Source organism: Prionailurus viverrinus, chromosome C1, assembly GCF_022837055.1.
Source record: "Prionailurus viverrinus isolate Anna chromosome C1, UM_Priviv_1.0, whole genome shotgun sequence".
Lineage (NCBI taxonomy): Eukaryota > Metazoa > Chordata > Mammalia > Carnivora > Felidae > Prionailurus > Prionailurus viverrinus.
Window position 1 is genome coordinate 24,084,631 of NC_062568.1, and position 23,237 is coordinate 24,107,867.

Here is a 23,237-nt window from a genome sequence, read left to right on the forward strand (position 1 = left end):
GGTTTTACCTTGATTTATTTTATCCATGATTATCCCCCAAGTGTGTTCCCTGGAGCAGCAGTATTAACATCCCCCAGGGAATCTTTCAAAACTACAAATTCTCAGGCCCCACTTGCTGAATCAGAAACTGAGATGGGTCCCATCTAGTCCACGTTTAACAAGGCTTCCGGATGATTCTGAAACGGGCAAATGTTGGAGAACTGCTGCTCTAGCCACTTGACACTCATTGTGTCGGGGGGTACCCATAGCATCAGCATCGCTAGAGAGCCTGTTACACGTGAAAATTTTATGCTCTGCCACGGATCTTTTGGCGTGGCCCAAGAATCGGTGTTTTGACGTGATTTCCAGGGGACTTGTGCACTCTCGAGCAGCACTTTCGAAATTTTCAAGGTTATTAAATTACCTAGGGATCTTGTTAAACCCAAATTCTGATACCCGAGATTCTGAATTTCTAATAAGCTTCCAGGTGAGACTGAAGCTCCTGGATCGGGGACCACACTATGAGTAGCAAGGGCCTAGAGTGAAAACAGGAAGTGTTTCAGGGCTTTGGGGAAATTGTGGGAGGGGGCTGAGGGGTGTCTCTGGACCCTCCTCCCTGTTTTTGTCTGACGGATACATCATGCCGTAAGGTACATTTTTAGTCGAAATAGGAATTCTGCTGTAAAACAAATCTTTGAAGCAACTGCGTTAGAGGAAATAGTCAACCTTTAAAGCGATAGACTTGAGAACCTAATTATAAAATAAATGTCATAGGGTACATTAGCGTATGTGCAAGAAGAAGCTGGTGGATATTATGGGTTTTTTTAAACTTTTTTTAAAAGCTTCTACCAAGTTTCCATATTGAAGGAAATTTTGAAACATAAGATTGAAATGAAGGTCGCCCGTGTCTAGAGACCTGATTTAAAGTTGGAAAATAAACCTAAGTTTCAGCTGACGCTTCACCGTGACAATTTCATATTTCCTACTTCCCGTCTGAAACTCACTGGTTTCCTCATTTTTCCATACTGCTTCCCTTTTGGCTTCCATAAACCCACAAGTCCATTTTCAGCATTGGTCTATTGCACCTTTCTAGCTAGGGAGGGAGGAAACAAATTTGACTTCAGACAAGTTCTCATGATCTTGTAGTTCCACAATTATTCTAGCCATCCACTCCCAATGATTTCAATGTGCTTTTTTCACATTTCCGTGTTCACATAGACCCCACATTGAATCTTTCTGAATAGCACCTCTGATTTCTGTCCCTTGGTTCCATTTTTACAGCCACCAACTCACTTGAGTCTTATTTAGTTTATATGTGCACAGTATATTTTCTGAACTGTTTGCCTCAGACTTCTCCACTCCAACTGTCTCCTAATTCATCCTCCCAGACTTAACTTTACATAACATGTGTTTATTTATCCTCCCTGTGCAAAAGCATCAGTATTCCCAGCAGCCTATCAGGACACTATTCGAACCTTTTGACATTCAGGATCTATAACCACCTGATTCCACCTTGACTCTCTACCTCAATTTCTCTAAGATCCTCTATCTAGTTAACTGGGTTTTCAAGGAGTTCAAACCTATGAATACATGCTACTTTTTGCCTCCTCTGTGTTTCTGTGGTTGCTTTTGCATCAGAAAAGACAGTTCGCCTTTATTTGCACCATTATTTTGGAGCTGACTTGCTCAATTTTTTTTTTTTTTTTTTTAAGAACAAGTTCTTAGGGGGAAAAAAAAAAAACCTGATAAGAGCTCTATGGGAAAGGCACACCCAGCTTGGGAAGGAGTTAATACACTCACCATTTAAGCTCTTTGGAGCTTTACTTTTTACTATTATTATTTTAAATGAATGACTCCTGAGAAAGAAATAAAATTCCTTTTTCAGGGTAGCTAAGAAAAGACTATGCAGTCTTGATTACAGCAGAGTGGAAAACTGTTGTAAGTGGCCATTATTTTCTCATAAAGTTTTATCGTAACGCCAAATACTTCAAAATTTACAAGTCCATAAAGGCTAATCTTTTTTTACTTTGCTTTCAATAAAGACAAAGCTGGAAATGCATATGTTTTCCTGAAATAAAAGCCTTATCTGAAACCAGATTCCTCACATTCTAGAATGATAACATCTTCAAAATACAAATATTTCCGTTCATGCAACATGGATAATCCCCAGGCATATTCTGATTATTAAATCCTAGCGCTACTTTTATTAAAGGTCTTTTTAGGAAAGTAAGACTGTATTTTGTTTGGATAGTACTTCCCAAGGAGGGAGTCTTATGTTGGGTTCCCTAGATGTAGACCTCCAAGCGTGGGTTCACGCACAAATGGTTTACTCAGGAAGTGCTCCCAAGAGAAGCTGGTAAGGGATGGGGGAGAAGGACAGGAAAAGGGAAGCCACGCACAGTTGTAACTTCAGAGAAAGTTCTTCGGAGGGTAACTTCAACCTCATCCCACAAAACCTCTCCAACATGAGTTACACTTGGGAGTTTTCCCCCAACCCACTGCAAGGGGACAGAACTTTACACTCATGAATTTAATGGTTCCCATCCAGGCAGTGGCTAGGGGTTTCTGGTGGTAGGTACAAATCCCATACACGTCTCACTCTCTGTGACTATGGGAGAAGTACGTGCAGTAGCCAAAAGTAGTCATCAGAAGATGAGTCACACGTGTGTGAACGGTTGGAGGCAAAAAATACCTCTGGGGCAGAGATAGATACAGGAGAAGGGGCCTGAAGGGATACGGATGAAGCATTGGTGGTGGCCATCAGACAGTGCTTCCGATATCCTGGAGCCAGAAAATTCCTACAAATACGAAATTCTCAGTAATTATTTGATCAGCCAACAATTATTAAGAGCAGCGTGACCGCGGTCATGCTAACTTTTCTTTGTCTCCATTTCGTCTTCAAATAAATAAACGTACCCAACAGGAATCGTATGGGTATTGCACGAAGTAATATGCAGTCAAGTATTTCAATCACTTCAGAGTGAAGCGGAAGTGAGTGATTATTCATTTTAATTTTTTAACTTCTTTACAGTTAGCATTGTGATTGTACATATGTAGGCAGTGGGCTTCTCTTAGGGTCATGATACATTCATGCCAGATTACAATGTATGCATGAGATGCGAATCATACTGGGGTGATATGAAGGGATACATTTTTAGGAACATATCAAAAGATGGCTAAACTGCGCAAGAAAAGGAAGGGAAACAGGAGCTCGGTCATACATAGCAAAAACAAAAATATAACTCATCTTGCCACTGACGTAGGAAAAAAATAGGAGTTAGAGGTTTGCCTACTGTCTGAATTTATCATTTTGCATCATTTTAAACTCTAAATTTACCTATAAGTCAAGAAGATTTAGATCCTTTGTAGGAACAGTTACGGAAAAAAAAAAACCACTAAGAGAGTTTGGTGGAAGGAAAGAAATAGTAACGGAAAATGCAAGATATTCAAACTTTCTTAAAAATTAAAGAAAAGGCACCATGGAGGCACCTTTATTAGCACCGAGAAATTATGTTGAACCACATAAAATCACCAACACTTGGACTTTTTGACCTATGAAGGGAGCAATTTCATATGACTCAACCTAATACCTGTTGGGAGACAGTCATCTATGGACTTCTCTTGCTCCTACGCATCTTGCTGCCTATGCCAAGGATGCAAGGTTCTGACCACTCTTCACCTGGCCCATTTCTCTGAGTTGTGTTTGCAGCAAGCAAGCAACTGTGAGTAACAAGGAAGTGTCTCCTTCTGGGATAAAGAGCAGTCTTGCCGACTGCTTGCTGTAAAAGCAGTGAAGTGCTCAAGCTCAGTGTTTCTTTCCTATGACACCACTCACTGCAAGAGCAGGTGTCATCTGGGCTCTTTTGGAACTTGAGAGCAAGAGGAACCAGTGCAAATATGTTGATGCTCAAGCTGCTTATTGCGCCGTGAGTAATGTTGTCCTGTGTCTCTGACTTAGGAGGCGCATGTCTTTCAACATCCATGAAACAGTGACAAGCTAAGTTCTTAGCTTTAAATTGGGGTAATATCGAATCCCAGACCCAGCAACATCACAGTACAAACTTGAGACACTCTCAAGTTTGCATTAATTACAGCAGTGGTGAAGTTTCCCCAACCTACTGCCATTTAAGACCAGGAAGTTGAAAGCTTCCTTAAGAAAGATCTGTGTGGGGAGTGCCTGGGTGGCTCAGTAGGTCTCGAGGTTAGTGAGTTCAAGCCCCGCATCGTGCGTGCTCGTGCTCGATGCTTTCAGTGCTGAAGCTGTCAACTCAGAGCCCTCTTGGGATCCTCTGTCCCCCTCTCTCTGCCCCTCCCCTGCTTGCATGCGTGCCTGCTCTCTCTCTCTCAAATAAATACACGTTTTCTTTTTTTTAAAGAAAGATCTGTGTGGTTGTTTATCACCTTTAGATCTTTGCTCTTAGGATCCTTTCACAAGAAGTAAAAAAACTTCCAGAAAAAGTAACATACATGTCCTGGCCCTCAGATCTCCTCATGCTCTCAAAGCCACGGGAAGCCCCCCAAGAAAGCTGTGATTGTGTCCTAGACTCTTGGGAGAATCCATGTAGGAGGTTTCAGGCAAGCTAATAGCTTGCATTTCCATCTGCTCCCTTCTAATTATATTTGTCCATAGGCTCAGTCTTTAGACATGAATTAAGTTTTGTAGGTCAGAGTTTCTATAGACTTGGAGGCTCAAATTGTTAAAAGACAACCATAGAAAGTAAAACACAGGCTAGATTAAGGCTGATAACCTGTGTCCCAAGACACAGCTCCTTCGCTTTCTTCTTGAATATGGCACTGGTGGTCACAGTAGGTTTCTTCCCTCCTGGGTTGACTACTGAGGAGACCCTACCGTTTTCTCCTGACAATGCCACAATTGTGGAGTTGGCATTTTCATGTAAATAGCTGCTCTCTGATTCTTTAAGCCCTATTGCCCCTGACATTTTTTTCTTTCTTTCTGACCCTCATTAGCTGCACCCTAGCAACACAGGAAGAAAGAAAGAGGGCAAAGAAAGGCAATAAAAGGGTTACGACCAAGAAGTATATTGCGACTGTGACCAACAAGGAAATTTGGAGATGGGTGACTGAACACCCAAAGATGCTCTGTTGGCTGGTTACAGCCACAACATTTGTTCAAAGCCTGACAAGTGCTTAGCACCATTTCAAGGTGTCGCATAGAGATACATGGGAAATGACAGTCATAGACACTACCTTAAGAGCACTTACAGTTTAATAGACAAGATAGTACAATTAAATGCCTGTATTCCCATATATGTACGATCCGGCCCTTGCTTACCTCTCTACTTACTCTTTATTTCTCTCAGAGTATCTGTCACAAGCTACAATATTCAGTTTATTTATTTGTGTGCTTAATCATTACGGCTCCCCTGAGTGAGATTTGCCTTGTATGCAACAGGGTGTCCATTCCAATTATTTACGGCTACCATCCCCAATCTCACCCACTGAAATAGAAATTCCCAGAGGACGGGGACCATGTCTATCTTATTAACCACTGTAAGCCCAGAGCTTAGCAAAATGTACCTAGCAGATTCTCAAAAAATTTTTTCAAGTAAACAAACAAAATATTGAATAAATTAAGGCAGCAACAGCTACATAGAGGGATTACGTAACATCTTCTGAGTGCCGCTAGTCATTCGATGATGCAAAATTAAGTGTGAACCTGGGTCAAAAACACAAGCAAATTTCTCAAAATATTTCGATGAGAAAAAAAAAAAAATCTCCAGGCCCTGAAACTGACCGCAGATGCGTAAGGGAGCGTGGCCAGGATCAGCAGACCTTCCTAGCTAACCGATAGATTCATGAGCCACTGAACTTTGGTCTGATCGTAGCAGGATTATAGCAACAACTAATACTCTTTTAAAGTAATAAAAATTGATCACCAGCAAAACACACATGAAAATGCAAACGTGATTCGTGTTTATTGAAATGGGAAGTATCTTTGGTTAAATTCTTTGATTCCTCCTTAACGATAGCCAAGCACCTTCGCTGCAACCACGTTCCCGTCACTGGGGCTGAGCCGGCGTGGGGAGCATGCGCTCAGAGAAGAGACATGAAGGAGAATAGCAGGCCCAGCACCACGGCGGCGGAAGATGCTGCCTTTCCAGCACTGTCCACGCCCCAGTATTTCTCATAGACGTCATCCAGGACCGAGAGTATAGCTGCCATGCTCTCCTCGCAGGTGGCCTGAATCTGAGCTTCTGGCAGAACAAATCCGTATGTACCATTGTCCCGCAGCTCAAACGTGTATGAGAAGGGGATCCCCATGTCCCGAGCCCAGTCTCTTGAAGACCCGGATGTGGCATCTACAAACAAGAGCGTGAAGGCCGAGGTAGAAGTTACACTGGGAAAGGACACGTCTCCATGGCCATTTCAGGGAGGAAAGGCTCGGTGCAGGAAAACGAGTAGACTTTTTCATAGTAAGGATTCATGGGTAGTTGTCTTCTCCCTCTCGTTGAAACGAAGCCCCCGTAGGGCAGGAATTACGTCGTGTCTAACCTCTCTGTTCCCTCTCGCCCGTCTCCCAGAGTACCTCGCGTCATGCCCGGCACATAGCAGAGGACTAGTTAAGCTTCTCAGCGGAATCAAAAACTAGGAAAACCCAGCATTACATGGCAAGTGAACTGACATATAAAGGAACTGAAGCAAAATGAGCAACAGGGAAAATATTATGCAAATATCATCCAGGTGGTCCTCAGGTGGGTGGGAGATGTGGTGGCTGAGGATGGGGAAAAGCAGCGCCTTGTCCTTTGAACGAAATTTTTTATTGTCTTAGATCCTTTCTCCGAGCCCCACCTGCTTTGCTTTCTCAGCCTGATAGGTCCTCTGAGAACTGAATCAACTGACCAAGGGTCACTGGAAAATGTCCTTCCTGTTAACTCCTGTACCTTCTCACTTGCCAGCTCTTTTTAACTGAAGCCAGAGGGAGTTCTGGTATGCGCCAGTGTATTAATTTTTTTTTTTCTTTTAGCTCACACCTTATCCCTAGAGAGCATAATTCTAGATTGGTACAGATTCCCTTTTATCCTCAGTCATTTTGATTTGTACAACTTCCTGTTGACCTCTGGAGCTCTTCTGTCCTTCTCCTGCCCATCCCACTCCCCAAAGTCCACTGGTTTCTTTTGTTCCTTGGATACTATTGAAGAGGAGAAAAAAAAAGCTACTTACATAAAATATCTGCACTCGATCCAACTCTATAATTGGTTCCATGCTTTTCTTTCAATGCATTTGCTGCCTTCTGTCCAACTTGGATCTGTAGGTGGGAAATGCAGAGACAGATATCTGGTGTTAAAAATAAATCCAACAATCCAGAGGGTTTCATATTTTGTCCAAATCCTTTTCCAGAGTTACAGACCATCTTCCTAACTTCCTATTGGACCTCTATACCTAGGTAGCCTGCTGGTACCTCCGACTCAAAACATTCACACCCAATTTCATCATTCCCCCACTAATAAAGCTATTCTGGTTTCCATATTTCTGATGCCCCATGCTCCTGCAAACACATGTAAAATCTTGCCCTCACCTTGGACTCTCCTTCTTTCAAATGGTTACCAAGTTGCATCTCCAGTGCCATCACCCTATTTCAGTCTCATTACCTCTGAAATGGACTATTGTCATCTTCTAGTAAGTTTCCCTTCTTTTCACCAATCCTTATCCTAACCGATCTCCTCTGGCTTCCAGGTAAACTTCTATAGAGTAGAACTATGATCATGATCTTGCTCAAAAGCCCTACGCTTAGCTGCCCATTGAATTAAGCCCGAGCTTCTCAGTTTCATATTTGAGGTTGTAGGCTTATAGAATTTCAGAGCTGGAAGCAACACCCTTCCTCACACCTACCACCATGTTACCTGACTACACGGGAAATCCGTCAGAACCGGATGATTTCTAATGTTTCAACCTTGCTCTCTGCAGACCCTTTTCTGAGATCAGAGCCACCAATACTGAGAGATCAAGTGCATTGGCTATGTTTAGTAGCCTTCTGATAAATCTCCTCACGTACCCTTTCAACAGTCTTCTCTAAGTATTCTCCACCCCTGACTCCCTAATGTTTCCCCTTAGATTCTACACAAACACCACCCAAATCCTCCTCCCCACTCCCTGCCTAGACTGGGATCTACCTTGGCTTTCTTTACCTCTTAGGGCAGCCTGACTGCTCTTGCAGATGCATCAGTTCCCCTGACTTCTGACTAGGGATGAGTCTAACTTTAAATCTTGTCTTTTCCTTCCTGGTCCTGTGTTGTCCAGCTGAATCCTAAGGTATGACAGAGTGGCACCTGGGTAGAGTAGGGATAGGCACAATGAAATTCAAAAGGAAGAGTAAAAAAGGTAGTAAGTCGTGGTGGGTCACATACAGCAGTTGAGAGCAGCATCCTTAGGGCATTTGGGACTTTCTGCGTGTGGTGAAAATAGAAGAAAAAACATTCAACTGAACATATGTATTTAAGATTTTCGCCTCTTTACTCAATACTGAGAATTCCGTCTTGGGCCATTCACCTTCTCTCTCTCTTCCTGAAAAGAGATTCTACATCTGGCTTCGTTCCTGGTCTCACGTTGTCCAGCATTGACATGATGGGTAGTAAGGGCTAAAGACGCACAAGAAATAAAGCTGGTTTTCATCATTAACACTGCAAAGGGGTATAAGAGTTGTCTGTAGAAGAAGAGAAAATGATAAGAAGGAGAAGAAAGTCAGAGAGGGGATTTCTGGGGAGAGAAATTCTGCTAAGGAAATAAAAATGAAAGGTGAAGAGAAAGGATCAGGGTAGTTGCTATCTGTAAGTGAAATGAACAGCCAGGGGAAACAATTTGTGATTTACCAACTATAGTTCCTTTCGAAGTTCTTTCAACGTCCGGTAGAGACACAAATTGCTTTTAATTATTTGTCATTCCTACATGTCTCCGCATTTCTTTGAGTGAAACTACATGCTAACTGGTCCGTGTGGGCCTTAACTTGTATTTGGATTATATGGACCAGTTCCAGGCTACATTTTCCTTCCAAATGGCACTTGGATTTTTTTTTTTTCTTCTGCAGTTCACCCCAGATGATGATTTCCCTCTTCTGATTGCCAGCCATTACTTATTTTATCCTACGTAATTCCTTTCCCTCAAATCCTGGCTGTGAACTTCTGATTTTTTTTTTCAATGATTCCATTAGCAATTCTAATGGGGAAGTCGATAGGAGTAGGAAGAATAACATAGAATAACATACAGGAGAAGTATACAGTGGTGGCCCTAGCTTATAGACTTGGTCCTTTCCAAGAAGATAAAATAAAATGCGAAGATTCTGACTTCTATCTTTAGGGGTGGACCTCCTGATTATTCTTCCCTCTCCTTTTGACACTATACCCCGAGGCCATACAGAGCCAATTTCTCTGCTGCCTTCTTCTCAGCCTACAGGAACTTCAGTCAAAATAATAAAAATCCCTTTGCCAGTAGCACATAGTTTACATTTCTAAAGACCTCAAGGCTCCTTCATAACTCCCTCACTGGGCCCAGAGAATTTCCTATAGTCGTATATGCCCAGGCAGACACACACAAAAAAGGTTGATGACGGCCCTGGCATGTGTGTGGGGGGATGGAGCTTGGGATGGAATCTAGAAGTTGAGAAGGAAAGGGTTCAAATGAAAGAATGTCCGCATTTAAAACATTAGAATTTTTACAGCTATTCTGATTTCCAGAGCCATTTAGAACAGGGCTATATATAGTTATGTTTCCCCTACTTAGTGATTGCCAAGTTGTCTATCATGCAGTGTAATATTTATCATGATTTCTACAAATTTCTGGTTTTGTAAATATATGGAGATTAATTGCTAGTCTCTGGTAGTTGTAAATAGTACCCAAACTGGAAATCTCCTTAAACAGTTGGCTTGATTCCGTGCCTCTGTGCACTCTATCAAAGCTTACCCTTCCTTAGGTTCTTAACCCAAAACCACTGCTAGCTAGCTTCAACAAGGTTGACACAAGGTGGCAAAAATTTCACACTGTCTTTTTCAGAGATGATTGTTTATGCTAACTCTTCAGCTCCTGAGACTATAAGAGATACAGAATTGAAACAACCTTTCTCAATTCAATGTCCCAGTTTCTGCCTGTTGTTCCCGGTAATTCCCACCTTGGAGTTACCGTCCAGTAGTGGTGATATCTGTGTGACAGGTCTCTCCTGCCCTCTTGCCTCTTCTAGCCTGTGGCCAGAGGGCTCTAACCAGAGAGCCAACAGCACAAGAACCTCTCACCTTTGCATACAAACTTTGCAAAATGGTCACCTAGTATCTGTTTTCCTGAGCCACAAAAGGAACAAAGTTCCCTAAAATTATACCGGGGTTACAGGCTGCTTTTTTATTTTGCTGGTGGAAGGCGTGTCCCATCAAAGATCTATAACGGCCTGTCTTTGGTGGTTCATTTGTGTTTGCCACAGATCCCTTTGGGCAGAAAGTAGACATCTACAACAAATGCCACAGAAACTGGGATATAAAAAGGGTTCTGGGCGTCTCAGATGAAAGCTCTGTTTGTACAGTTTCCTTTGCAGAAGAAATGAGATTTCTAGAGCTAAGGGAGAGGAAGAACTAGGACACAGTGGTCTGGTCATCTAAGTTGATAGGAGTTCCTAGAAGTTGCAAGCCGTTTGAGAGCAGAGAGGCAGTATGAAGTGACTAAATGAATGTAGCCTCTGGAGTCTGAAGACATGAGTTCCAGTCCGGACTCTACCAACCACTGCCTGGGTCCCCAGGCCTCTGTGATCGCAATAACAAGTGTTGATGAGCATGTGGGGCAATCGGAACCCTTGCACACTGTTGGCCGGAATAGAAAATGGTGCAGTCCCTATGGAAAACAGTATGTTCCTCATAAAATTAAAAATGATTCATCGATTCATCTGATGATTCATCGATTCCATGTCTGGTGGTATACCCCCAAAATTGAAAGTGGGATCTCAAAAGAATATCTTTGTATACCTATGTTCATAGAGGCATCGTCTGCAATAGCCCAAAGGTGGAAGCAATTCAAATATGCACTGATGTATAAAGAAAAGGTGATACGTACACATGATGGAATACTAAGCCTTAAAAAGGAAGGGGATTCTGACATATGACACAACATGGGTGACCCTTGAGGGCATTATGCTACAGGAAATGAGCCCGTCACAAAAAGACAGATATCACACGATCCTACTTGTAGGACGTTACCTAGAGCGGTCAAGCTCCTAGAAAGTGAAGGCAGAATGGTGGTCGACTGGGAGCTGTTTTTAATGGGTAGCGAGTGCCAATTATGCACGACAAAAGAGTTTTCTCGAGATTAGTTGCACAATAATGCGAATACACTTAACACTCCCGAACTGCCCGCTTAAAAATGGCGAATTTTAGGTCATTCCAATTTTGTCATAATTAAAAATCGAAAAAAAAAAATACTGCTTTACAAAAGATACCAAGCGTTCCAACAATTCTAAATGTCCTCTCCCTTTACTTTGTGTCTTTTGTCCTCGGGTTCCTGAAAGGGCAAAGACACCTGTCCTTTTCAGCACTTTTGCCCGGTGCTCGGGTAAACACAGCTTCAGAAGAGCCAGGTGAGACAAAGTGCAGTTTCCCTGCCCGGCTTGGGCCTCGCGGGCGCTCCCCCTTACAGACATTCCTAGGCAAATACTAGAAGCAGAGCTTAGAAGAAAATAAAGCATTGTGTTTAGCAGAGAAGAGAGCAGATATTATTTAGCCATGTTATTTTAGATATGCCATATTCCACTAACAGCTGGCAAGTTCTTTAAAGCACGGTTCAAAAGCTATAATTGCTGAACGGAGCTTCAAGAGAATTTACAGAAATGAAAGCACATTCCTGCAGATTATTAACATAATCGTCTCATTTATATTATAGACGAATACCTAAGATGTCTCCCAACTTGACACTTTGTGAAACAGGTAGTTAATTAATGTAGGTAAAGCAGCATTTAACCTGAAGCCTTCCCAGCAGGCGTCTGGCAAGGTGTAAAAAGCAGACGAAAGAAAATAAGGAAGAGCGGGGAGAACAAAAGCGGGGCTGGAGCCAAAATCTCGAAAATGGAAACCGAGGAAAGGAAGGCAGGGGTCCCATGGAGGCTTTTGTTAAGACTCTGCTGCTGTGGGCTTACCAGCTCCTCGTGGTTACTGGACTTATTTTTAGTGTAGCCATAAGGAGTGAGAATGAGCTGCCCAAAAGAGTGCATGGTCAGGAAGCACACGATGTTGTCCTTCTTGCTCTCTATTAAGCTGGAGACAGCTTTTGTCTCCGGTTCCGATACCGGTCCTGTCCCGCAGAACGTTATATCTTGGCAGTTTCTAGATGCGCCGATGCCTGGAATATACGGGACACCACGGGAAGGTCAACATGATGCCAGTTGAGAACTGAGGACAAGGAGTCACCCTTGCTCAGGGCAACCCGTGGGTGGAGTCAGGGTTTTTCCTGGCTTGTCGAAGTTAGTTCCGGTTAAATTCACAAACGCGGATGGTCACTCAAGGAGGAACTCAGAAAGGCAGGCGGGCTGGCGTTCAGACTTAGAGACAAACTCCACGCTTCCATGGGCTGCGGAGGGCGATGCAAAATGAAATGGCATTCCTTTTACTTAAATCTGTGCGGGGCCCCGAAACAGACGTTTGGGAACCAGTTCGTGGGTTCCTAGGTCAGGCTCTGCCATAGCCTTATTGGCCTAAGTCTCTTTCACTGACTTTCTGGCTTCCATATCATGAGAGTTATTTTGCAAGGACGCAGTAGCCTGTTCTCACTGATAGTATAAGGACCATCAGCCGCACACCTTGTCCGCACTGGGCACTGTGGTTGGCTCCTCCTCTGTGGAAACTGATCAAATCTCCACAACAATCTACCGATTGGATGGTATGACTACGGGCCACATTTTATTATTTTATTTTATTTTATTTTAGCTTAGTTTAGCTTAATTTAGCTTAGTTTAGTTTAATTAATTAATGAATTTATTTTGAGAGAGAGAGAGGAGGGGAGGGGCAGAGAGAGAGAAGGAGAGAATCTTGAGCAGGCTCCACGCTGTCAGTGCAGAGCTCGACTTGGGGGTTTTGTATCTCAGGAGCCATGAGACCATGACCTGAGCCGAAATCAAGAGTTGGATGCTTAACCAACGGAGCCACCCCGGCCCCCCCCCCCCAGGCCACATGTTAAATAAGAGAAAACTAAAGCAGAGAAAGATGAAGCAATTTTTCCAAGACCATACAGCTGTCAAGTCTGAATTTTAACCCTTATCGTCTGGTTTTTAACCAGACTGCTCTGAACTATTTTTTTTACCTCTTTATTTGCTTCTGATTCCTTGGGCATGTTGAGATTCAGAAACATGAAAATGCTTTAAGAAAGAAATGTTTGCCTTATTTACTTCTGCCTCCCTGCTATAAAAATAATCTGCACGGATAATTCTCTGACTTTTCTTTACGACAATTCGTATATTTAAAAATAAGGTGTGGGGCACCTGGGTGGCTCAGTTGGCTAAGTGTCCGACTCTTGATTTCAGCTCAGGTCATGATCCCATGGTTCATGAGAAAAACCCAGCATTGGGCTCCATGTTAATAGTGTGTAGCCTATTTGGGATTCTCTCTCTCTCTCTCTCTCTCTCTCTCTCCCTTTGTCTCTCTCTCTCTCTCTTTTCCTCTCTCAAAATAAATAAACTTAAAAAAAAAGAATTGAAGTTTTAAAAAATAAGTAAAAATAAGGTGATAGATTTCAAACATATTCACTTTGATCTAGGTTTTCTTTGCCCTTGTTTACCCCATCCCACTTGATGAGAGTCCTGCATTTGAGTGTTGCTGGTTCTTACTATATAGATGTCATTCCTTAGAACAAAAACACTGGTCAAGAAGTCCAGAGAGTTGTGCAAAATTAGCTGTCTACTTTTGTAAATTATATCTCTAGTAGTTCACCTCGGTCCTAGCTTCTCCTCTCTGTTTTTTGTTCAGCGGGTCATCTACTAAACATGTACTTACTGCACCACGATACATTGAAATTTCGATTGAGGTCTGTCCCAAAACATGTGCCATTATTGTGTGATGAACGGGATTTCCTCCAAAGCCGATCCTGTAACAGAGGAACATAGAGATGCTGCTGTTCTAAGGTCTCATAAATCACAGTGTTGGTAATGATTGGGTGGCTCTCAAACATAAAAATATTCTCTAGGATTGTCTGGAAAAACTTGCCTTTAACATAATGAAGCTTGTGCATGTAATTTTTAGTCTCACAGAGGGGCCAGCAACCCCCAGTAACAGAAACATCTGTACAATCCAAGCGTACCTACATGTAAACCATCAAATTGGAGGGAGTATGGCCTTTTCCTCATGAGCAGATGAGCAGTGCCTGGTGGACGTGATCTGCTTAATCAGGGATAGCTTCAGAGAGTCATTTTTTATGTCCGAGTGATACAGGATGAAAGGTAAATAGCTTGGCAGATGGAAAAGGGCTGTTCCAGGTGTATCAGTGATGGTCTCTGCACATTTCTGGAAGCAAAAGACTGATGAGCAGAGATGAAGATAAAGACAAGTTTCTCCAGACAAGCTCAGAGGAAAGAATTTGATTCACACCCACGCCGAAAGGCTATTGCAGAGAAAGGGGTCCCAGGAACAGCTTTTGGAGGAGCAAAGGGAGAGAGGGAGGAATGGATACTCTTTAGAAACAGGGCTTCTTGTTTGTGGAGTGATATGCTTTAGTGAGATTTTAAAGAGGAAGCTTTCTACTAACTAAAAACCTTATGAGATATTGGTTCCCTGTGTGAATGATCACAATGAAAAATGGAAGTTGGGTTAGAGTTTATATATCATTTGTGCCCCTCATGCTTCAAAACGAGGTGGGTACTAGGCAGCATATGAATCTTACACCAATCTGGCAAGCAATCCCCAAACTTTAAGGAGGTGGAGTTGGAGTTGGAGAAACGTTAACTCTGGCTGGAAAACTGGGGATACGTTAAAAACAAACAAACATAAAAATATGTGTTGGATTTCAACTGTAAAAAGACCTCAGCTCTCTCAATCCTAAACCTGATGTAGATTGTTGGCTTAACATTATTGAGTTGATTTTTATCCCAAATGGGGTTTCTTTCTTTCCATGGCCACAAAACATGTTGGTCACTCCAACGACTAAGGTCAGAAAAACGAACCTGAGTCAAGATCTAGTTCGTGAACTCATTCCAGAACCAGACTCGACATACTCACAGTTGTCCAAGTGTAGATATAACCATCGATGTTCAGAACGGGAAGCACATAAAAGTCCAGGTTTCTAAGCAACTTTTTTATCCTTGAGTCGTCTTTATAGTTTTGTAGAATCTGAAAATTTAAGAGAGAAACATTTGGAATGCTCCTGGGAAGAGATACTTTCTTTCAATTTTCTAACAATTTCAACTTAATTACAAGAGGTGATTGCACATGGAACTTCTACCCTTTTACCCTCCAGCCTGCCTCGGTTGTCCTGTTTGTTATGGTAGTGGTTCTCAAGCTTCATTGTGCATCAGAATCACCTGGAGGGCTTGTTAAAATATACACATCCTGGCTCTCTTCCCTCATTTCCATCCCTGCCCCTAATTCCCTAGGGCTGATGTGGTAAGAATTTGCATTTCTAACAAGTTCCCAGTTATGTTGATGCTGTTGATCTAGGAACCGCACTTTGAGAACTACTCTTTGTAGGTATCTCTCTGTTGGTTTCTCAAGACTTATAGGGTCCAGCTAATAGGTAACAATTCACTGAGCAAGGTATTTTCCACATGCTAAATCTCTCCATCCATACAACAGACCCCCTGAAGAAGCCACTCCATGCTCCTTCTGCTGGTGAAAAAGTAGGGATCCTAGTGTTAGAAAAATTGCCCAAAATTATTTGAAAAAGACAGCACCAGGCTTTACTCATCTCTGACTTCCAAGGTGTATTGTCATATACATTTAGGTATGTTAACCTCCCAGTAAAAATTATTTGGGATCCACTAAAAAGAGATCAGAATACCTAACCCAGTTTTCAGTAAAGCTACTTATACATTCCATGTTCCTCGGGGTGAAGGAGTAATTCATGCTTACATGTGACAGAAGCATGCTTTCTAAATAGCTGTTGTGACAGGTATTTTGTTGGGTGGTTAACCACTATGAGAAAACTAAACAGGGACGCCTGAGTAGTTCAGTCATTTGAGCGGCCAACTTCAGCTCAGGTCATGATCTCATAGTTTGTGAGTTTAAGACCTGTGTCTGGCTCTGTGATGACAACTCAGAGCCTGGAGCCTGCTTTTGGATTCTGTGTCTCCCTCTCTCTCTGCCCCTCCCCCCTCTCAAAAATAAATAAGCATAAAAATAGAAAAGGAACGAAAAGGAAGCTAAAGACACTTACTTCTTTCACAAACCATTGGCAAAAAGCTGGGGCAATCCATTCCCTGGCATGAATTCCACAGTCCATCCAAATGATCTTCTTGGGATTATTGGATGGTTGGCTGATCTGGAGGGACATTCATGCTCTGTTACCAAACAATTGCTAATAATCATAAAAGCCACTGTGCAAAGTTATCAGGGTTTGTTTATTCCCCCACAGGTCCCTTTCTTCCTCAACTCTGTGGTTCCAAGCACGAGGCAGGGATGATGGCAGAGACATTTACCAATATGACCCTTTCCATGGCTGCCCTTGCTCTCCTGCTAGGTACCTTGGCTGCTATTCTTAGGACCATATTCTGACTCCCCATGTCCCCCACCCAAAGCCTGGCCTTCCCTTCACCCCTATTTCCTAATTATAAATAAAGGCAGAAACCCCCAAGTTATAAACCAGGAGACCAAGTCTTTATAAACCTTATAAAGGCTCACCACATAGGATTCACTCAGAGTGGTAAAGTACCTACAAGAGGTAAGGTTCAAGTAGTTAAAAATGAATCCGGGTCTTCATTTAAACTTCTTGGAACTGTTGGGGTGCCTGGGTGGCTCAGTCGGTTAAGCACCCGACTTCGGCTCAGGTCATGATCTCATGGTCAGTGAGTTCGAGCCCCGTGTCGGACTCTGTGCTGACAGCTTGGAGCCCAGAGCTTGCTTCGGATTCTGTATCTCCCTCTCTCTCTGTCCCTCCCCCATTCATGCTCTGTCTCTCTCTGTCTCAAAAATAAATACTTTAAAAAAATTTTTTAGGAGCGCCTGGGTGGCGCAGTCGGTTAAGCGTCCGACTTCAGCCAGGTCACGATCTCGCGGTCCGGGAGTTCGAGCCCCGCGTCAGGCTCTGGGCTGATGGCTCAGAGCCTGGAGCCTGTTTCCGAGTCTGTGTCTCCCTCTCTCTCTGCCCCTCCCCCGTTCATGCTCTGTCTCTCTCTGTCCCAAAAATAAATAAACGTTGAAAAAAAAAATTTTTTTTTAACTTCTTGAAACTGTGAATGGATCCAAATACATAACCTCCTGCAATATCTACTAAATTCATTAACTTCCCCTATTCCTTAGAGACTCTTCCAATCCCAGTCAACCAAATCTTCTTTCCTTTCTCCCTGTGCCATTCTTGAACATCAGTTCAGCCTTACTCCAGTAAGAAAGATCCCCTCCTCTTTCAGAGGGGTGGGGTGAGTGGGGATTAACCTGGCAAGTGTGGATTCCCTTTGATGGAAAAGAGGTTGTGAACACTCCCAAGTTTGTAACAGCCATATCTGTTTTGAATGTAAATGGCCTAGACTCTAGTCATTGAAAGCCTTTGGAAGAGGTTGATCAAGACTCTCCCTCTTTATCAATGAGAAATTTACAAATTGAGATAAATACAAGACTGGATTCATCATATTCAAGGAACCTTTTCCCTCTAACCTCACCCATTTTCAAAACTGCCAGCATATTTCCTAATCCACCTTTTATCTTAACTCTCTTTTATAATTACCCCTTTTATGAGTGCATGTATTTGGTGATTAATTTCTTTTTATTGCTTCCTTATTCTTTAAAATATGCCCCAGGCAGAGGATATTTACACATCTTTTTTGGCTGACTTAGCTCAGAGTTTGATGGCCTATTGAAAATCAGGTAGGTAGTGAATGAACCAAACATTCACTCGATTCCTGAGTAAGTTCTATTTCAGAGCCAATACAACTTATTTTTTTGTAGTTATAGATAACTCTCAAATTTGGGAATGTGCTTTGTAAATTAATATGTCTACAATAAGTGGTAATAGGGCAGTGAACCAAGGAATTAAGGTAATTCTCAGCCTTCTCACTCACCTTCAAATAATACATGGGCCGGGTCTCATAGGTCATTCCCAAGAAATGCTGTGTCACGACTTCTGCGTACTTCTCACTTATCTGGATCATCCACTGATAGATCTGAAACAGTCAGGAAGGACTGCGGATATCAATAAGAAAATCGTTTGCTTGCCTCTAATTAAGATAACTGCTTCTCTCATTAAGAAACTGAACTCTGGACTATTTGTTCTACATTACAACGACTGTGTGCTAAACAAACTACAAGACTCAACCAATAAACTACCACTGACTGCCTCCCATTTTCTTTAAAGATCTACTCTGCCACCCAATCTTAGAACACCTATTGAACTTTACAAATAAATTATTGAGAATTCATAGTTTCAATAATCCACTGATAACAGGGAATATCAGAACATCATACTGGGGCAGCTGGGTGGGGTGGCTCAGCCAGTTAAGCAACTGACTTCAGCTCAGGTCGTGATCTCACAGTTCATGGGTTTGAGCTCTGTGTTGGGCTCTGTGCTGTCAGCTCAGAACCTGGAGCCTGCTTCAGATTCTGTGTCTCCCTCTCTCTGCCCCTCACCCATTCACACTCTGTCTTTCTCTCTCTCTCAAAGACGAATAAACATTAAAAAAAATTTTAAAGAGACATCGTACAATAGCACGTCCTTCAAATGGTCACACACCTCTAGGCTTCCATGTGCTACCCAATCATGCCAGAAGTTTCAGTCAGGCTTTTGGGGGATCTTTTTGGATCCCAGCAATATCCTTTGCAATGCCCATGGATCCGAGATTAGAGAGGAGCTGGATATGCCCTTTACAGAACATGCCAATAGAAGTTCCTCAATCAATCCCAAATCAACCATTTTGATTCATGTGAGGAGACCTGAATGGATGTTGATTTAATTAAAAGTCTTATATCATGCTTGGAAAAGCAGGGTCTTATACCTTCACCTGTATGTCAGTACTATGGGATTCTATAATGGTGAATGGAATAAGGGAATTCATAAACATAAAATATATTAGGATAACCATTATCCTATTGAGTGTGGGACAGTCCCACACTCAATATCTGTATAGTTGAAACATCTCTTCCATAAGAGTTATGGTAAATAGCAATAATTACTTTGGGATAACAAATATTCTATTCAAAGAATTTGTATCTCGATTGAGATACATGGAATATCTGTAGATAAAATTCGTTATTATAACACTAGTAATAGGTCAGTGGGGTTTTTTCAACTCAGTTCTGTTAACTGAGGAGAGCAACAGCTTATCACGTGGGTATTGTGCATGCTTCTTGATGGCATTGAGTCAGATGAAGGTGTCTTAAGCCGTGGGAGGGCTACAAATAACAGCACAGCAGCAGCAATTATGTCTTTATTGTTTAATTTTTTTAATGTTTATTTATTTTTGAGAAAGAGAGAGACAGAGTGTGAGTGGGGGAGGGACAGAGAGAGAGACACAGGATCCGAAGCAGACTCCAGGCTCTGAGCTGTCCTCACACAGCCCGATGTGGGGCTCGAACCCATGAACTCTGAGATCATGACTTGAGCTGAAGTCAGACGCTTAACCGACTGAGCCACCCAGGCGCCCCCCTTCATCGTTTAATCAGATGTAGTACAGTGTATTCCATTCACTCTCACAGAAAAGCTGCAAGATAGGTACTGATTTCCTGTTTCGCAGACGAGGAAACTGAGGATCAAGGAGGTTAAATGTTTCGGTCAAGGTCACAGAGCAAGTGGCCAAGGCAGGTGTGACCTTTCCTGATACCAGAGCATAATCTTTCCAGGGGCCTTACTGTGCCTTCTTCAAATTTTTAGAATCTTTACTGCTCGGGGGTGATTGTTACAGAAGAATGTGTAAATTTGTTCCTGCATTCTTTGAAAAAAAATTCTGCAAATTATTAATAGACCCCCCCAAATGCGGAGAGAATTAATGATAAAGCCTATTTGGAAAGCCGCTTGGGCATTTATATAAAAATTTAGATGTGCTTATCCTTTAACCCAGAGATTCTATTTCTAGAAAATTTATACTTCGAAAACAGCTTGGCATAAAGTCACAAATATGTCTATAGAGTAGCTAATTCTTTCCTGTATCCAGTTTCAAAAACAACATCTTAGTAGCAATACAAATATTTCTTTAAAAAAATTTTCCCTGTGTCCTTGCTCACCTCCTCCATGGGGTGATATCTGGTATAGGAATAGGCGTCCAGGCCTCTCCTCTGGCTCACTGTCTCTTCCACAACCTCTCGTCTGTGTTGTGCTAGGGATCTGCAGAAGAAAGCCAGACTGAAAGCAGGGAAGAAACTCAGATGTCCTGAACAGTGAAAAGCTGATAAAAAGTGGTCAGAAGCGATGAGAACAGGGTTTGGAGGAGAAAAGGTCAATGTTAGCGTCTTCTTGCTGTGACTTACTGACTGTGGGACCTTGGGCAACAATTGAGTCTCTCCAAACTGTAGTTTCTTCATCAGTTGAGTGAGGGGAGGACAGCCCCCCCAATCTTGCAAGGAAGCTGAGATAATTCAGTAAGATGTTGTAGACGAACATACTTGTAAATTTGTAAAAGAAGTAACAGCTATGATTTATTGAACTGAAACTTATCATGAGACACTCAAGCAATTTTTTTATTTTTTTTAATGTTTATTTTATTTCTGAGAGAGAGAGAGACGGCAGCAGGGGAGGGGCAGAGAGAGAGGGGAGACACAGAATCCGAAGCAGGCTCCAGGTTCTGAGCTGTCAGCTCAGAGCCCGACACGGGGTTCGAACTCACGAACCGTGAGATCATGACCTGAGCCAAAGTCGGGCGCTTAACAGACTGAGTCACCCAGGGAGACACTCAAGCAATTTAAATCTCCTTCACTTCTCTTGACCACTCTGGGGTAGGTACTCATAGTATCCCCATTTCAGAGATGAAGAAATTGAGTCACAGGGAAAGTGTTGGGATTGACGATAACTGACAGCCTGACTGAAGAGCCTGCAGTATTCTTTAAATTATTTTTAAAATGTTTTTGAAGTATGATTAACATACAGTGTTACATTAGTTTCTGTTATACAATATGGTGATTCAACAATTCTATACATTTCTCAGCACCTATCTTGATAAGTGCACTCGTAACCCCTTTACCTATTTCACCCATATCCCCATTCACCTCCCCTCTGGCAGCCATCAGTTTGTTCTTTGAATTTAATAGTTTGGTTTTTCTGTTCGTCTCTTTTTTTCTTTGTTCGTTTGATTTGTTTCTTAAATTCTACATATGAGTGAAATCATGTGGTATTTGTCTTGCTCTGTCTGACTTATTTCATTTAGCATTACGCCCTCTAGGTTCATCCAGGCTGTTGCACACAGTAAGATCTCATTCTTCTTTACGGCTGAGGACTATTCAACACATGTATTATAATAGGAGAAGATAGGCTAAAATAGGCAGAGAGGAAAGGATTAGGATCTGAGTTCACGGTGGGTGAGTGGGGGACACATATTTTGCAACAATGCTGGGAGTGTCTGACCACAGCAAACCCCCTCAAGGCTTAAGGTTCCTCTTAAGAATGTAACAGACACCCCCCCCCCCCACCTCTGATTTCCCTCAGGAATTTGACAAAAGACCTAGGTTCGGCCAGAAACCACCCTTCATACAATGGAAACTAGCCAATCAGGGACGGAGAACTCAGCACCTAGCTAACAAGGGTAGAACCTGAGAAGGGACAAGGGAGAAGTGAAGGGGAGGGGGAGGGCTGACCAGAACCTTATAAAACAGGGACCCTTCCCTATAGTCCCGGGGCATTCACTTCTGAATGTCCCTTCTCTGTAAAGAGAGCTTTCCTGCTATTCTTCCTTTCTAATCTTATACTCTGATAAACTTTTGCCTGCTGCTCATTTTGTGTCCACCTCTTCATTCTTTGAAGTGACAAGACAACAAATCCCAGGTATTGTGGTAAAAAAAAATCCTCCAACAGTATTGTATATTTATAATACTCCATTATATAGATACATATATAATGCATGCATATATATATATACACACACACACACATACACACATATATATATCCCCCCCACACACACACACACATATCAATAACCCACATCACAATGGAACATTTGTTATATTCAATGAACCAACATCAACAGACACATCTTTATTTTTCAAAGTCCATAGTTTACATTAGGGTTTACCCTTGGTGTTATACATTCTATGGATTTAAACAAATGTATGATGAACTGTATCCACCATTGTAGTATCATAGAGTCTCACTCTCCTAAAAATCCTCTGTGCTCTGTTAATCCCTGTCCCCCATCCCCCAACCACTGGCAAACACTGATACCTTTACTGTCTTCATTGTTTTGCCCTTTCCAGAATGTCACAGAACTGGAATTACACAGGGTGTAGCCTTTCAGACCGACTTCTTTCACTTAGTAACATGCATTTAACTTACCACCATGTCTGTTCATGGCTTGATGGCTCATTTCTTTTTTAGAGTTGTCTCACATTTCATTGTCTGGAATTACCACGGTTCATTTCTCCATTCACCTACCAAAGGACATCTTAATTGCTTAACTGGCAATCATGAACAAAAATATCACAAACATCTGTGTGCAGGGCTTTGTGTGGACATAATTGCCAATTCATGTGGGTAAATCCCAAGACACATGATTACTGGGTCATATGGTTAAGAGTATGTTTAGTTCTGTAAGAAATTACCAAATTGTCTTCCAAAGTGGCTATACCAGCCTGTGTTTCCACCAGCAATCTCTGAGAGTTCCTGTTGCTCTACCTTCTTCACCAGCATTCGGTGTTGTCACTGTTCAGGATTTCGCCCATTCTAAGTATGTAGTGGTATCTCACTGTTTCCACTTGCGGTTCCCCAATAACATGATGTCGAGCATCTTTTTGTACCCTCACTTGCCATCAGTAGATCTTCTTTGGTGAGGTATATGTTCTGGTCTTTGGCGCATGTTTAACTTAGGTTTTTAATTTTCTTATTGTTAAGTTTTAAGAGTTCTTAGTATATTTTTAAATAACAGTCCTTTATCGGACGCATGTTTTGCAAGTATCTTCCCCCAGTTTATGGCTTGTCTTCTCATTCTCCTGACATTGTCT

General features: G+C 42.2%; 1 protein-coding gene across 1 annotated transcript; it reads right to left on the bottom strand.

The window, feature by feature from the left end:
• Nucleotides 1-6,033: 6,033 nt before the first annotated feature.
• On the bottom strand, nt 6,034-22,926 carry CPO (carboxypeptidase O). The gene is made up of 9 exons (XM_047868780.1): nt 22,865-22,926; nt 20,313-20,430; nt 18,158-18,259; nt 16,321-16,425; nt 15,168-15,278; nt 13,950-14,040; nt 12,101-12,303; nt 7,162-7,246; nt 6,034-6,299 (listed from the first exon to the last, which is right to left on the bottom strand). The coding sequence occupies exons 1-9, from the start codon at nt 22,924-22,926 to the stop codon at nt 6,034-6,036; spliced, it is 1,143 nt and encodes a 380-aa protein (XP_047724736.1).
• Nucleotides 22,927-23,237: the final 311 nt, after the last annotated feature.

Bases quoted from the DNA above. Each gene is read 5' to 3' on its own strand.
- CPO (XM_047868780.1), bottom strand. From the start codon at position 22,926: ATGCTGGTGAAGAAGGTAGAGCAACAGGAACTCTCAGAGATTGCTGGT. The intron at 18,260-20,312 runs GTGAGCAAGGAC...TGACTGTTTCAG, and splicing joins GATATCACCCCATGGAGGAG to ATCTATCAGTGGATGATCCA. The intron at 14,041-15,167 runs GTGAGTATGTCG...CCTCTGTTACAG, and splicing joins ATATCTACACTTGGACAACT to GATCGGCTTTGGAGGAAATC.